We start from the raw sequence: 16,458 nt of genomic DNA, 5'->3' as shown, positions 1-16,458 counted from the left end.
CGCCCTAAAAGAGCATTTAGCAATCTTCAGTCATAGAGTGTCCTTGAAATAACACTTGTTCTAAGCTAATGTGTACTGAACCTCACCAAATCACACTGAGCAAAGTAAGATTTGTGGGCTGGCTTTGAAAAACTATCAACATATTTTAATCCATGATTCCCAGTTCTGGTCCTTGTATTATCTAAAGCCAAACTGGTTTTCTTTTCAGTTAACTTCACTGGTTCAGCACCTTGACTAACACCCTCTTTGCAATTGCAGGCTAATGCACAGATATATCGAGAGAAGCATGGTAAGCTCCGTTTAATATTCTTATTACATTACCCCACATTTTGTACATTGTCTCAGAGAATATGAAAGTTGTGTGTTCTTCAGGGACAGCCAGTGTTATCATCGCTCTGACTGATGGAGAACTGAATGAGAGGCAGTTTGACACGGCTCAGCGAGAGGTAGGATGTGTTAGCAAGTAGAGGGGTTTGGGGCGGTGGACAAAATCTTGTGAACACTTAATGAAAAACGATTTTGGATTGAAGTCACTGGCAAACACGGCCACGTTTTGTTACTCTATTCCTGTTTGTTACGTTCAAGTTGATATTACTGTTCTGTTTTAATGATGCTCATTGTGATTTCCTTATTTTTTAGACTGTTCCTCTTGACATCTTAAATAATTTCACAGTTTTTTGATTAATGCACATGCACATTGGACACAACTAACTTGGCTTTTTTAGTGCTACATTGACTGTTTCCTATTTAAAGACTCAAGATTCAGTACTTTATTACCAAGAATTTGCTTTGGGGAGCTCAGGATATCACATAACCACAATGAATACAAGTGGTAAAAGCTGACTAATTCCTTTTGAACTGATATTTAACAAATATGACCCACATTTGTGGTGGTGTTTTAATTATGCTAATGTATATCTTGTCGTCTATCTCCTGTCTAAAATTTCTACTATGTGGACTGAGAAAACCTGATGTGTTCTTTGGGAGGTGTATTTGGCTTCATAAGCTTACCAGAGTCTTTAAGCTCACTGCATTTCGGTGTATTTGTTCTGTTCTTGCAGGCGCAGAGGGCTAGGTCTATGGGAGCCATTGTTTACTGTGTAGGGGTCAAAGAATTCAACCAGACCCAGGTACGATCTACAGAGGGATATTGAAGATGTTGCGCATACTTAAGAAAGCAAATGTATTTTTTGTTTTTTCTTTCTGTGTCTATGTTTTTCTAGCTCGCAACTATTGCAGACACTCTGGAACATGTGTTTCCTGTATGGGGAGGCTTCCAAGCCCTCAGGGGAATCATTGACTCGGTATGACACGTGCACACCACATATATAGTTACAAAAACACTCACACACACAGTGACAAACAGAATCATATTATGTCATTGAACTATCGACTTTGTTTTTTCTTTCTTTTCTCTGATCTCTCAGATCATCAAGAAGTCCTGTATTGAGATTCTAGCAGCAGAGCCGTCCAGTGTGTGTGCAGGAGGTAAGAGGTGTGAGGAGCAAGGGTTTCCCCTTCCTTGTTGAGACACCAGGCATTTTCGCTGTGCGATTGTGTCAGATGACAGTCATCTAAAGCCTCTGGAGTGGAACATGAGGTTGAGTAATCGCACGGACGCTTATGACCGCAGAGTGACAGAGAGCGTATTGTCATTCACGGCCGGGGGAAAATTAGCATAGCCGCTTCAGCACAGCGTGTGTGCGGGTTGGGGTGGCACTGGGGGGGTCAGAGGAAATAGCCGTGAATCTTTAAGCATGGCTGCTTCTCTGGCCTAGTTAGCCACATAATAGTCATTCGGACTGTTTCAACTCTGTCTTCTACCTCACCTCCTCTCTCCACGTCCCGCTCTCCTGCCTCTGTACAGCAGCTTGAGGAAATAGGAGGCAGAATAACAGCTAAGAAGGACGGTGAGAGAGAGCCTTTATGTGTAGCCTGCAGGATGGATGAGCTTTGACATGACCTTATTAGTACTCACTTAAGAGAGTGCATTTGGAGCCGTGCTACTGGGACAACTCACATTGATTAACATCCATTATGGGATATGAAGGACAGGAAAGGATATGAGGAGAGGAGCAGCAGTGTTGCCTTAAAAGGACAAAAATGAGGAAAGAACAATAAAGTATCACAGTTGTACCCTTGTGATAATTACAGTCTCTGGGCTCTTGCCAGAGCCTGAATGTACGTCACTCGACATGTGGATAAATATCCTCCAGCCTCATTTATTATTCGATTGATGAGCAGCCTAATGGTCAGTGAACTAAGAAACCAAGGACCCACTTTAACCAATGCCTGATTCTGGCCTAATTAATGAAGGGCAATAATTCTAATGTGCTGAACACATGCTTATAGTGCTTTGTTTGCTTTTGTTGGGTCTTGATGTGTATGAATAATATACAGCTCTTATCTTAGACATCCAATGCTTACATCTTATGCTTATGAATTGCTTTAATTTGTAATGTGGAGAAATAACCGGCACTTCTGTCCCTTATATAAAGCTTATTCTTGTAGTATAATGTAAAATAATGTGAATGTCGAGCTCAGCCATGCACATTTAGCAAGAGTTGGCTTTCATTTTGAAAGGCAAGACTGTGGACAAGATTCCTCAGAGGTTTGAATATAACCACCTTCCCACATCCATCCATCCTGAGGCATTTACATATACATACATACATCCTGACATATTGCATAGGTATTGTGACAGTCTCTCTCTCTGTCTTCCTCTCTGCCTGCATGTAGTCAAATACCATACATGCTATACAGCAACACACACATTTAGATGTTCTTTAGTCAGTGCACGCACATATACAGTACACACACACACACACACACACACACACACACACACACACACACGTCCCTCACACTGATGTGAAGTGACCAGACCTAGCTGCCTGCAAACAGGCCATCAGACTGGACAGTGAACGTTGGACCGCACTATCGGACATGACAGCACTGATTTCCCTCATACACACACACACACACACACATACATACGCTGAGAGGACAGTGAGAGTTGGGCCTTAGATCTAACATGACAGCAGAGATTGCTGCTTTCATTAACGTCTGACCCCTTCCTCCCCGTTGTCCCTTCCTACTTTGCCCCTCCCTGCCCTTCACTGTCCCGTTGCACTAACGTGATTGAAGAGCCAGCGTTCGGACAAGCCATACCCCATTTTCTCCCACACCCACAAGACACACATTCACATGCGTGTACATGTGTATCGTCACACACAGACAGACATTCATACTAATGTAATCCTTGTCAAATGTTCAGGTGTAGATGTAGATGGACATCTGGCCACAGAGGCAGGCAGAAAGCGGAGAGGAGAGGGCAGCAGCATATGTGCTATACATGTCAGCAGGGCACCACCAGTCCCAGCCCACCATGTGTCTGACAGCACTGACCTTTTAGCCCATCGAGCCTCAGTGTGTATAGTGTGTCGGGATGTGTGTAGAAGATGCTCAGATTGAGTCTTTTAGCTAAAAGCCGTCACTGATAAGATTCAAAGATCTGTGGAAATGAACTGACCATAATATTTATTTTTTAATGACTAAGATCCTGTTCTGATAAATGTTAAACTTTTACATCTTTTTTGTAAAAGTAAGTAATATGCAATGCGATACACTAACTAATTAACTGATAGCAGGGCAAAGCCAGTAACCAGTCTTTTATTTTTTCACTTTTACAAGAATTTGACACTAACAACTCTCATAATTAGATTAATATGTGCCATGTTCAGCACTCAGAGTTGTCTGTTTTTGTGTGTGCGCATGCGTCCTGTCAGAGTGCAGCTCATGCTGTTTGATGCTAACATTGTGTGAAAGGGGGATGACTGCTAAAGCAGCCAAGGCATTGAGCATTAGGAATAATTAGTGTTAAATCCTCTCATTAAGTTGCATGTTGTTGTGCCTGTAAACCACATAAGCCATCAGTTTATGTGGAAATGAATACAGCCCAATTTATTTGATACTGTATCATATAGTTGTAGTTTATGGCTTTGATTGTGGTGGTTGTGTTTTACAGTAAAATTAGGGCAGGGGGAAGGAGAAGACATTGGGCATGGTGCACAGTCAATGAAAAGGCTGTCTGTGAGGAGATGTGTGGGTGTCACGTAGAATCTGAGTCTTGCCGACAAAATGACATGAGCAGTACTCACAAGTTGCAAGTCACCGAACATCTGTAAATAAGCATAAACACACACATGCAGAAAGACAGAGTTGCATGAGGTCAGCTGTGTACTGATGTAGGATATTAAAAATCTGACAGAGAGGGTTTTATTCTGCTGAGGCTGGATGACTGCACTATTTATACAAACTAAGGTGCAGTGTGTTTAGTAATATGCATTATCTAATATCTGCATCATACAATATATCAAATATACAACCTATCCCTTTTTTATGATAGCTCAAATTCAATTTCCATCTGTCTTCTACATCCCCAGTTTTCATCTTGGATACTCTCCAAATGCAAATCTGGACTCTTCAGCATTTTTGCAGCATCTGTAAATATGTAGAGATGTGCAGACATGAGTAAAGTGATATTCGTTTTCTCCTCTCAGCTCTGTCTCTGTTTGTGTATCTGTATTTATGGCTTTTCATAGAAGCTTGTCTGACCTTTAAGGAAATAGTCACATATACACTCACAGCCTGTGATGTTTTTATCCAGTGATCTTCACGCTGGAGCCTTAAATGTTAAAGGTGTGGCAAATGTTCACTTCTATTAGCCAGGATAATGCTAGAGGAAACCTGAGTGCAAAGCCAGAGACCACAATAACACACACACACACACACATGCAGACACACATGTTCAAACACATGCCTACAAACCTTCATGCAAGCACATACCGAAGACATGCAGACACTTACACGTTCCTCAGAACAACACAGAGGCAGTGCACACATACAGTATGTAGCCCACAAGTTGCATATGTATCCACACCTACACTTCTGCATAAAGACACACGCGTGTGCTCATGCCAAGGTGTGATAGGTAAGGTCAGACCTACTTTGACAGCGCTATGCTGTTGTCAGCCCTACAGGCATGTTTTTAAGCAAGTGTTTTTTCCCACTCTCTAACATATGCTGGGTAGCAGCCACATAGACAGTCCAGCATATGCTGGCAAGCTTCTGTCAGTGCGCTTTAACAGTGCCTGGGGGAAACTAAAGGTCAAAGACACACACTCACATACACACACACACACCTTCTGCCTACAGCTCAGAGATATTTGTGAATAGCAGCACTTTAAGCATTAGCACCACTGGAGCATATTATGGCCTTTCCACACATACATGCACAAGCACACAGATATAAACAAGCAGCAATGAAGCATGAACAAGTTTCCACTGCTTAAGTTGAGCCCATTAGAGAAAGGGAATGGTTGTCAGTGCTCACAATAATGGTACACGAGAAATGTTTGTCTAGTTCAAACCAAAATTGGAGACCAATTTTTAGCTTTTACACCTCTCACACATGGCTGAAAATATCTGTCTTACCATTGTTGTGCATGAGTGTGCGCATTGCTCATCATTGCTGATGCTGCCTTTACCCTTTTTGCTTTTGTCTTAGAGAGTTTCCAGGTGGTGGTGAGAGGCAATGGTTTTCTCCATGCCCGAAACATTGATCAGGTCCTCTGCAGCTTCAAACTGAATGATACACACTCTGTGGGTAAGTTCTGAAAATGTGCAAAGTGCTCAAAGGATCAGGACACATTTTGCACAGGTTGTCAGGATAAAAAAAGAATAATTGATGTTAAAGTAAATGTGAGAAGCAACAGTGTTGTGACTGCCATTGATTAATAAGTTTGAGACTTTTACATAAGACTCTGCTCTCTCCTGAGAATATATTTCTCTGGAAAATACATCTAAACTAAAAATGATCAAAAGAGAGCACTGAATTCTGATGGATTAATGTCTTTTGCCTCTCAGCAAATTTGCTGTCCTACATTAATGCGTATACGTCTGGTTTGGCTCATGCATTTAAGAAGAATGTGGGAACTGCGTCCACGCTGCAGATGTTTAAATTTCTACGTCATAAAGTGTGATTTTGTTTTTCCCCGTGCAGATGAGAGACCAGCCGGAATAGAGGATACCTTCCTGCTCTGTCCTGCTCCTGTTGTAGAGGAGGTTGGGAGGTAGGCTTTACATGTCTTTTGACTCACACCACCTTTTTCACTTCTACACCACGTCCTAGCTATTACTCCAGGTGTCAAACTCTCCATATACAGCTGTAACACTCTGAGCAAGATACACTAAATACTCGCCAGTTGTACGCAAGTTCGGTGTGAACACAGAAGACCGCTGTCCTTGGACAAATTAGGGCCAAAGTCATTGAGTGTCTGTGATCAATCAGCGTTTGTCACAGCTAACGAAGCCAGACACCAATCACAAGGGGATAACAGGAGCAGAGCCCAGGAACACAACTTAATGAGAGCCTGGTGGAGGGGACCTTCGCAACCTTGTATGTGTGTGTATGTGTTTGTGTTTGTGTATTTGCGTGTGTATGATGTATCCCAATCTCAGTCTGACACTTTGGGAGAGAGAAAGTGTGAGTGGAGTCGGCCGGGCAGTGTAAAGTTTCCTCTGAGGGCTTCCAGCTTTGCTCCTGGAGATTCCGAGCAGAAGTTTCTTGCGGGGCAGACAGATCGGTGCTGTGGGCTGAGCTCGGAGAGGACCGAGGCCCAGCAGCCTTCCCGTCCCCTCCGCCTGCAGTCCTGTGCATAATTATACACTCCAGCCTGTGGCCTCAGACACCTCCCAGTCATCATCTGTCTTGTTGCCGTCACTCAGATTTCTAGTGTGATTTGAGCTTGTCTTGTCAGCCAGGGAAAAGTACTGCTTTGGTGGGGAAGTACTGCTCAGAGATGGGAAAAAGGAATTTTGTTTTATACCGTGGGTACAAATAGATTTAAGTCTGTTGCACTACAATATATTTTACTCACACCTTATGACAACAGTAGCACATAATTGATAGATAATTGATTAGGGTTTGACATAATGAAAGAACATAAAATTTATTACAGCCAAATCAGTACATTTGCAAAAGACACAGTCCATCAAGACACCTTTGTGTCTGATAGTTGTTGCCAGCGTGGCTTTGTGGCAGGTTGGGCTGCTCCCCCCGAGAGCAGAGCAGAACAGGGAGCATTATTACACACTGCATTGGTGCCTGAAGGAGACATCTTTCCATGTAAGAGAAGCCCATTAGAGCAGAGTCAGCACTACCTCAACACCCTGAGTGCTACTAAAGAGGAAGTCAGCTGTGAGTGGCTGAAGGGCCCAGAGAGGAGGCCAACAGCTGGCTGATGAGTCCTGGGCTGTGGAGCAATAGAAGAGGAAATATGTAGTGAAGCAAGAGTGCCACTGTGCAGGCTGGACGTGTGTTTGTGGTTCAAAATAATTCCTCATGTACTGTTGTGTCCCAAAATAGTGCTATTTTTAGTCCTCCCAGCAAAATCCTCCTTCTCATCACCCAACATCCCCAGACTGTCCAAGATAACGGCACCTTGACAAAAAGAAATTCTCAGCACAAGGTTCACACACTTATTTTTCGCGGAAGCGTTCAAACCCATCTCATGGCCTTGTGTTGAGAATTTTTTTGTCAAGCTGCTGTTTTCAAGGTCAAGAATGAAGCTTGAAGCTCAGCTGTTGAAGTCTATCCAGCATCAGTGCGAGGCAGAATCACTGAGTGGGGAAACAAAGCAACCAAAAATAGTCACGATACTTGCATTTGAAATAATATTGAAAGAAAAAAAGATCAGTGATAAAATAAATTATAAGATATTCATTTTTTAATCACAGACTTAAAATAAACCATGTAGTGAGAAAGAAACCTGAACCCTGAGGTAGACAGATTATAACAAGAGTATAAACCTTGCCTCCTAATACAGATTAGAGAGCAGATTCTTCACAAATTTTCTGCCATTTTATAGACCAAACTTAATCATTAATGAGAATAATCATTAGCTGCAGCCCTAAAAATCACCCTTATATGTCAGATCACATTATAGGTGAAATGCTTCCTCTTTTGGGGTTGTAAAGTCTATACAGGAGGTCTTAGGGACTCCAGCTTCCAGCATCACCTCTTCACCCAAACCCCAAAAACCCTCAATCACCTCCTGTTCCACCCAAGCCTTGTCGCATATAATGAAGTCATTGACGCTGCCGTCACACAAATCTATGTTGACTGGGAACCTTCCGGATGCAGCTCTCCCCTCCTGCGCACACACACGCACACGCGCACACACACACACACACACACACACACACACACACACACACACACACACACACACACACACAAACGGGGCAAAGACATATATAGTGGGTTAGATTGATGATTGATAGGGGCTGAGATCTCTCTGTCAGTGAGGAGCTGATAGAACTGTGTCCCCTGCCTGCCTGAAAGGAAGGCTGACCATGAGGGGGGGCAGAAAAGGGAGGGGGGGGGGGAGTAGTAGAAAAGATGACTGGCACCTGCACTGCCAGTTTCCTGCTCTGAAGTCAGTGTCAGCATACGTTATGAGACGACTTACAGTGGTACAAAGAGGTTACAGGAGAGGGTGAGGAGGCGAAAACCAGAGTCAGAAGGGAGGTTTCAGAAGGAAGGGACAGTGCTGAGGGGATGTAGAACAGGAAAGGCCCTCCTTCTACCATCCCCCACTCTCTGTTTCCTCTCCTCTGCCCCCCCCCCACCCTGCAGTGACCTCCCCTTTGTCGCCCGCCTCCTCAAATCTAAACCCAGAGCTCAATGGCCCCCTTGTCTCTGCCCCCCACCCCAACCATAGGAACAGCACAAGAAGCCTTTCTCCATTCTTTTCCAAAACCTATAACTATAATCCAGCTGTCTGCTGATTCTACCCTCGTCCGCCTGTGTGACTGGCATGTCTTGTTTTTGTTCATATTTCTTAAGAGCTTTGTGAACCTGTCAAGTAAATATTCCGCTATCCTTTTAACTACCTCTCCATCCAGGGGTATGCGAGTGTTTATTGCTTGTAGCGTTATCCTGTCATCTTCACAACCAAAAAAATAAGAGTTTCCCCTCATCTTCTGCCCACGCCCATCCTGCAGATATCACCACCGAATACTGGAGAAGAAGAAGTCATTTAGCTGTCTGTGGTTTCCACATTAGAGGTCTGGGTCTGATCCAAACAGAAGAGATTCTTTCTGTGGGTGGAGAACTCCCTGACCCGTGTAAAGACTTTGGCTTTGTGTCTGAGTCAGCATGTTTGTGTGCTTATAAGGCAGCAAGTATGGACAGAATAGATGGAGGAATGTTTTCGAAAACCTCGGGCGAGCTTCTATGGTAGCCGAAACAAGACCATGAATGTGGGCACACAAGCAGGTGTGCGCTGAAGTGTGTGGCATATGTGTGTGAGCATTTCTGTGTCAGAGGATCAGATCAGTCATGAGTTTTTTGTTTCGCAGGGTGATCTACTTGCAGGTGAGCATGAACAAGGGCCTCTCCTACATCACCAGCTCTGTTCACATCACTACCACTGAATGTGTGAGTACAGCCTGTGCGTATATAGTCACAACAACACGATGATATTAGACTCTTGGCATGCTGTCTTATTTGAATAAACTTTCTTTCAACCTTCGTTTTTTCTCTTGGTTCTCTAGTCTTCTTCTTCTCTTCTTCTTCTCTGAGGTCTCCTCTGTTGTATCTGTCATCAGAGGAGGCTGTGAGTACTTTTGCCTTTCATTTTCACCTTTTTCTCGTCTGTTGTCTTTCAGTTCAGTTTAGTCTTAATCCCGTCATTCTGTGTTTCTGTGTAGTTTGACGGTACCATCGTGCTAATATCGTTGCTGGTGGTGTTCCTGCTGTTGGCTCTGCTGCTATTGTGGTGGTTCTGGCCTCTCTGCTGCACTGTGGTAAGTTTGCACTTCCGATATTGATGTCTCAGCCTGATAATCAGACTGGTTTGCCATTTCACTGCTTAACAAATTTGAGATGAGGGCGATGATTCAGAGGTCTGGAAGCAGGCCTCACTGGAGAATTTCAGTTTAGCAACATTTGTAAATGATTCCATTTTTGTTGATTTTTTTTTTTTTCAATCTTCAGGTAATCAAAGAACCTCCACCACCTCCACCTCCAGAGCCAGTAAGTCACCAGCTACATGAACGTGACTGGATTTTTTTTTTTTTTTTTTACTATCCATTACTATTACTATTCATTTTAATCAGAAATCCTTACAAAAATAAAAGGATTAAGGCAGTATTACTTATTCTTTACTGTTAATATAGTAGTATTAGTATTAATGGTAGTATGTTTGGAAGAATAGGACCTGTATCATAACTGAAGTCTCACTTACAGGACTCGGATGATGAGGATGGGATGCCAAAAAAGAGGTGGCCCACAGTGGATGCATCTTACTATGGAGGAAGAGGAGTGGGTGGCATCAAACGCATGGAGGTACCCACACACACATTCGACTTTCAGCATGTGCAACAATTGAAAGAATGAATGTTTTAATCATGTTTTCTTACTTTATCTTTGCTAGGTGCGATGGGGGGAGAAGGGGTCCACTGAGGAAGGTGCTAAGCTGGACAAACCTAAAAATGCAGTTGTAAAGATGCCAGAGCAGGAATTTGAACCTTATGAGCCCAAACCTCGAAAGCCACCCCGCCGCGCCCCACAGCAGAGGAGGTGGTACACGCCCATTAAGGTTAGTCTTTTATGTCACTCGCCTTTAGAGGTTAAATGCATATTTAAGGTTTTTATTCTAATTTGAAAATCTTTTTTTGCTTTCATTGTTTCTTTCTCGGTCCTTCAGGGGAAGCTAGATGCTCTGTGGGCTCTGTTCAGGAGAGGTTATGACCAGGTATCTCTGATGAGACCACAGCCTGGAGACCAGGTGAGCCTGCCTGCAGTCGCGTTTCATAGTTATCTTGACCTAAACCATTACTATAAAATCCGAAGTATCAGAAACAGGCATAATGAATGTTAGAAAATAATAATTTGATGATTTTGTGTAATTTGGGGGATAGCTTCATGGGTAACAACCACTTAAAAGCTTTTTAATAGTGAGTTGCATGGTACAGAAGGTTCCAGAAAGTGTTTTTTGTCTCCGTTGTGAACAATTGAGCATCTGCATCTTTCTTTCTGTCTGTCACACTGCATAAAGACATCACGTGTTAGTGAGCAACATGTACAGCACAGTCTTCCACACAGCAGCTCGGTACTGATTTTCGATTTGCATACACAAACACACACACACACACACACACACACACACACACACACACACACACACACACACGCACACAGAGTGAGTCAATGAGCTACTGATATCACTCTCTTTGTCAAAGCTGCTATTGTCCACACACAGGGAGTACTGTATCTTCTGTACTCCTTCCTGTGACTCATAGAAAAAAAACTGGGTTTCTATCTAGTTTCCAAATAGCATGTTACACATTCTCTCTCTACATTCAAGTGATGATTATAGTAAAACAAAAAAAGAAAAAGGAAGAGAAAACTGCTACTGTGTCAGAAAGAGTTTTAGGTGCAAGATTTCCCGTAAAATTCTGCTGAAAATGTTTAATGTTTGTGTTACATTACTGGCCACCACTGCTGCTTCTGAAAAGTCCTAAATCATGACATCATTGTGTGCCCTCCAAGTGTGTGTGACAGAAAGAGACAGAGCGGAGCGGCCCCTGTTATCTAACCTTGACCCTGTGTATGGCATCCCATAACCCCACAGGAATGTTTGCATCATCATACGGGTTGTCATGGTGAAACATCTGGTCCGTTGTAAATGGTTTCATTGTCGTTTTTAATAACTGAGGCCATATTGCTTTAAAATGTATTGATTTGTTCTTTGAATGGCATGATTCATCATCGGTATGTGTCTACTGTATCCGGAGTCTATAAAAGTGGTCATCATCAGTGCTTTTATCCCTTCTTTCCATCTTGGACTTTTTTTTCTCAGCAGAACCATTCATGTCTGTCAGAACAGAAGTTTGTGGAGTCTTTGTCAGACACTTTCTGTGGGGATGTGGTTCACAGAGCTGCTCAACAATGACCCCCACAACCCTCTTTACGCGCCATTAACTGAGGAAAATGAGCCGCTGCTTCTCGCATTGGAAAGAAATGAGAGGAAAAAAAAATCCACTTTTGTTGCAAGGGAGATAGTTGTTGACAATGATTTCTCATCGTTAACATAAGCCGGCCGCAGATCTAGATTCTCCAAAGCAAGTATCTGCCGCTGGATGACAAACGGCACAGCTGGATTACAAAAAGCCCAACAAGGTGGCAAAAAGCACAGTGATATCTGGCATGGATCAGACTTCTCAATGCAGATTGCTAACCAGCAGCTCAGGAAGAGCTCGCCCTGCTTTCTCCCCACATTACTCCCACTTCACTGCCTCTGCAAACGGTCATCAGCGGGCTGCCAGTTTCTGCCACACTCCCCGCATGCATTTCATCTGTCTCTACTGTGCGTGTGTGTGCGTGCCCGTGTGTGTCACTGTAACGTGTGTGTCAGCGCTCCCGAGTGAGCGTCACACAAACAGATGGGGAGTTGAAAGGCCACGAGCCATATTGTGACAGAAGAGATTCCCTTCTTCTGTCCCCAGAGCTGATGGAACTGATGGCCCCGTCACACAGTGCCGACCAGACCAGAGGGCGGCCACCATCCCTCTGTCCTCACACACAGGCGGCACAAATGAGCACAGCAGCACCTCCCCTTCTTCACCCTCTTCTATCTCTAACCCCAATCAGTTCACTTAAAGGATCAGTTCACCCAAATTACAAAAAAAACATATTTTCTGAATTGCGTCTAGTAGTATGTAGCCATGCAGATAGTTTTAGTTTCACTAAGGTTGTGAGAAATTTCTCTCAAAATTCTTCCGCAACCACAATATGATGGAGGTGAAAAGATTTTTGTTTGTGGTGCTCAATGTATTGACAGTTTAGTTGACAAACAATCTCAACTCAGTGTCGATTTACTCACTTGTCTGGTGCTTTTGACCATATCGTACAGTCCTCATCAGCATACTAACTTTGTTAAGTTGCTATGGACTTTAGATTGTAACTGAAACTGAACTGTTAGCGGCAAAGTCTGCGGTCAAGGATTGTGGAGTAGCTAAACTAAATTGAAAAATATTGTGTCACAATAACCACCACAGGCTGAAGTTGAAAGAGGTTGAAATAGATGGCCAAAAATGATTACTGTCTGGTTCAAACATCCAGCTTCTGCCACTCCTAGCGGTAGATATTTTTAGACAAAAAAAAATCAGATAACAATTTCCATTAATTAACATTATCAAAAAAACACATTTGGAACATCATGATCCGGAACAATAGAGCCACTGATTCAGGGAAAACGTTATTGTTGAATTTTGTCAAATTTTAAATGCATCGAGCACCGCAAACAGAACTGGGTTTACTTCTGTTGTATTGATAAAAGGAAGAAATCTCAGAAACCGGTATCTCAAAACTTCAGTAGATAAAGCCTAAAGGATCTACATGGCTGGATACCGCCTCTCTCCGTGATAATTTTTTTTTTTTTTTTGGTAGTTTCGGTAAACCAACCCTTAATACTCAGTCTCTCCATTTCAGATCTGTTATCCTGATGTTATCTTATCCCGTGCATCAGCATATGTAATCTAGAAGCTGTGTTAACTCTCACAAGTACACATGGAGCATTTTCCCCTATGTGAGTGTAATGTCATGAGAGGTGACAAGCAGAGCTGTCAGGTCAAATGTGTGTCTACACTCTCGTCTTTCTCCCATTTTCTTTACTATAAATGGTGACAAATGTGTACGCGCATCAGTTCCCTGTAAACGGCCACAAACCGCCTGCTTTCTGTGTGTGATTGTGAGGGAAGGGCAAAGTCTTGGGGCTCAGATGGAGACACAGAGGCTAGACAGAGGAGTGGTGTGAAGAGGGATGCTGGAGGTTTTGTAGGGTTTTGTTTTTCTCCTAAAAAGAAGTTGAGGGTTTGACGTAAACAACTGCCCAGAGGGGAGATAAAACAGTGGCAGACATTATAGCCCAAGGGGAACACAAGGGAGACTGGCCATCACGATTGACACACTGCTGACCTCTCACACAATTCATCTATGTACATTTCGCCTACTTAAAAGTGGAGAGATCTCCTGTTTTCACCACTTTTCTGCTGCTCTTTTCAACACCAAGCTTATGTTTTTGGTGCTGTCTTGGAACCAGCCCCCCAACCTCTCTCTGCCTCTGTTTCTGTTATTCATGAGGCTGAGGTTTCATTCAGGCCATATGTTCTGATGGAGGCATGCTTACAGTCACACACACACACACACACAAACACACACTCATATTCATGAGCTTGTGTTCTCATTGTGTCCATATGCTCTCTCTGGTGTTACGCTGCTGCTCTGCTGCTCACAAACTGGCCTTTTCACCACAACCAGGCGACGAGACCGAACCCCACCCCATCCAACCAGGCCTCCCCCAATCAATTACGCACCCCTCATATACAACCACACAATGGCCCTGTAAGTCACAAAGCTACTGCTGCTGGGGTCCTCTTAATGGCCCCTGTGTGACTTTAGGGCCTCTCTGCTTAATAAGGTGTTATAATCAGACCACCAAGGGACTTTGACACAGAGACCTACTCTCCATCCTTCAAACACTGACTGAGCAAGACAAGAGTTTGTGTGTGTGTGTGTGTGTGTGTGTGTGTGTGTGTGTGTGTCTGCAGAAGGATGCTATGAAGGGGACACAGAGGGTGTAGAGAGGAAAACCATCAATGAGAACAATAAGAGAAGCGTTCCATTCTGTCCGTCGTGTAAATTATGTCAAATGCTAAGGGGCCTCTGTTAACTATTGTGGAGATATTGAAATCACCCATTTACATTCCAACAAGTCAAGCACATAAGAGACATAAACCATTTTCTGTTCTGCATCAAGAGAGGCCGAGTCACAGCCGAGGCTCCTAGAGAAGAGGAGGGGAAACTGGGAAAGCTTTAGACTGCAAAAGTGTTTGTGTGTGTGTGCGTGCCTGTCTTTGCTAGCTTCACAGCTATTGTAGTGCAGGTGTGGACAGAGGCAGCTCTGTGTGCCATCCAGGGCCTCAAACACACATGCCTTTCAGCAGAGCTAGGCAAAAATCTCACACAAACCACTTTGGCTGGTGGATCTTAAAAGCTCTTTTATTTTGCACAAAGATGCACTGCATTTTAATCTGTATTCTGCATTGAAATTGATGCACTGATGATGTGTGGTTTAACCTTGTGTGTCTTACAGGGTCGCTGTATTAGTTTCCAACGTGTCAAAGATGAGGAGTCCACCCCAAACAACCAGGCTCCTCCTCGCACACATCACTCTCCCTCGCCTCCTCCTCCTCCTTCGCCCACAGAGCAGCGACCTCTGGTCACTAATTCTGTCCCCCGTACAAAGCCTCCGTCGAGAGGGCCCCGCACAACGCCACCCTCCCGCGCACCCCCTTCCATGGTCCAACCCCCTCCGGGTCCACCCCCAACTCGTGCACCCCCGGGGCCTCCAGGACCCCCGCCATCTCGACCCCCACCCAGGCTCTGATGAGGAAGAGTGGGCCTCCAATAAACAACTGATACATCAACTCATTCCATAAAACGAGAACATATTCTCCCTTCACCCCAAAGACTCAGAGACGGCAGAGAGGCATAAAATCTTATAAGCAAGGAGCTCTTACTCCAGGCTCTGTGCTTTGTTGCTGGACAGCAAAAAATATTTATCTGATATCAAAATCAGCTACTGAGTTTCATCAAGATAACATTTTTATTAAAAAAAAACACAAACATTATAGAAAAAACAAGCATGTAGTTACTTGATTAAGCCTGTATGTACAGTATTAGAGGTCATGTTGACTTACGTGGTAAGAGTAAGTGAAGTCCTTTATGGAAATTCAGCAGAAAGGATTTATGTGTTGTTGAAAGTTAGCTTGTGACAGTTTGTGTGAATTGTGATGATAAATACACCTGTTTACTTTGGTTTTGCAGAGAATAATAAAGTTGAGCGAGGATGTGGCGATAAATACAGCATGTAGTGAAAGATGATAGCAATGTCGGTGACGTCGGCTTTAGTTCTTAAATGTACACTATCTTAGGTTGCTACAAATCACACTGATGCATCATTTTACCTTTTCAACCAAAGAAAAAGTTTTTCTACATCCTAGTTAAAATGTAGTGTAAAAGTTCAGTGATCTTATTGCAACTGCAGGGCAGTTTCTCCATATTTTATTTATTTTAATACAGGCCCTGTCTGCATTTGTTTTCTATTTAGTATCAGGTGGATCTCTAGGTTTTCAAGTCTTTGAGGAAGGGAAATATCTAGGTGGATATAAGGAAGCATTCTGGCATAGCATCTGATGTATTTGTGGCCTTGTGTTACTCTCTTCAGGGTTCTCCTGTATTCTGCATTTACTGACTGAAATGATCATTTGCATTATTTCTTTATTAACAACTTTTTGTGACCGCCTTCAATAAACAAACTGTTTTTT

General features: G+C 43.3%; 1 protein-coding gene across 2 annotated transcripts in view; it reads left to right on the top strand.

Moving 5' to 3' along the window:
• Positions 1-16,458, top strand: part of antxr1d (ANTXR cell adhesion molecule 1d) — a 27,152-nt gene extending 10,694 nt beyond the window's left edge. For both annotated transcript variants that reach the window (XM_040138814.1, XM_040138815.1), the window contains exons 6-19: positions 259-289; positions 373-446; positions 1,062-1,130; positions 1,224-1,304; positions 1,428-1,488; positions 5,570-5,668; positions 6,065-6,134; positions 9,427-9,505; positions 9,778-9,873; positions 10,064-10,102; positions 10,316-10,414; positions 10,503-10,667; positions 10,776-10,856; positions 15,225-16,458. In XM_040138814.1, the coding sequence (XP_039994748.1) occupies positions 259-289; positions 373-446; positions 1,062-1,130; positions 1,224-1,304; positions 1,428-1,488; positions 5,570-5,668; positions 6,065-6,134; positions 9,427-9,505; positions 9,778-9,873; positions 10,064-10,102; positions 10,316-10,414; positions 10,503-10,667; positions 10,776-10,856; positions 15,225-15,518 (1,338 nt within the window). In that variant the 3' untranslated portion in view covers positions 15,519-16,458. The remainder of the gene's footprint in view (positions 1-258; positions 290-372; positions 447-1,061; positions 1,131-1,223; positions 1,305-1,427; positions 1,489-5,569; positions 5,669-6,064; positions 6,135-9,426; positions 9,506-9,777; positions 9,874-10,063; positions 10,103-10,315; positions 10,415-10,502; positions 10,668-10,775; positions 10,857-15,224) is intronic.

The sequence above is a fragment of the Xiphias gladius genome, chromosome 11 (assembly GCF_016859285.1).
Source record: "Xiphias gladius isolate SHS-SW01 ecotype Sanya breed wild chromosome 11, ASM1685928v1, whole genome shotgun sequence".
In the NCBI taxonomy this organism is placed as follows: Eukaryota; Metazoa; Chordata; class Actinopteri; order Istiophoriformes; family Xiphiidae; genus Xiphias; species Xiphias gladius.
Note: the sequence above shows the minus strand (reverse complement) of the source record. Positions and strands in the feature narration are given on the sequence as shown.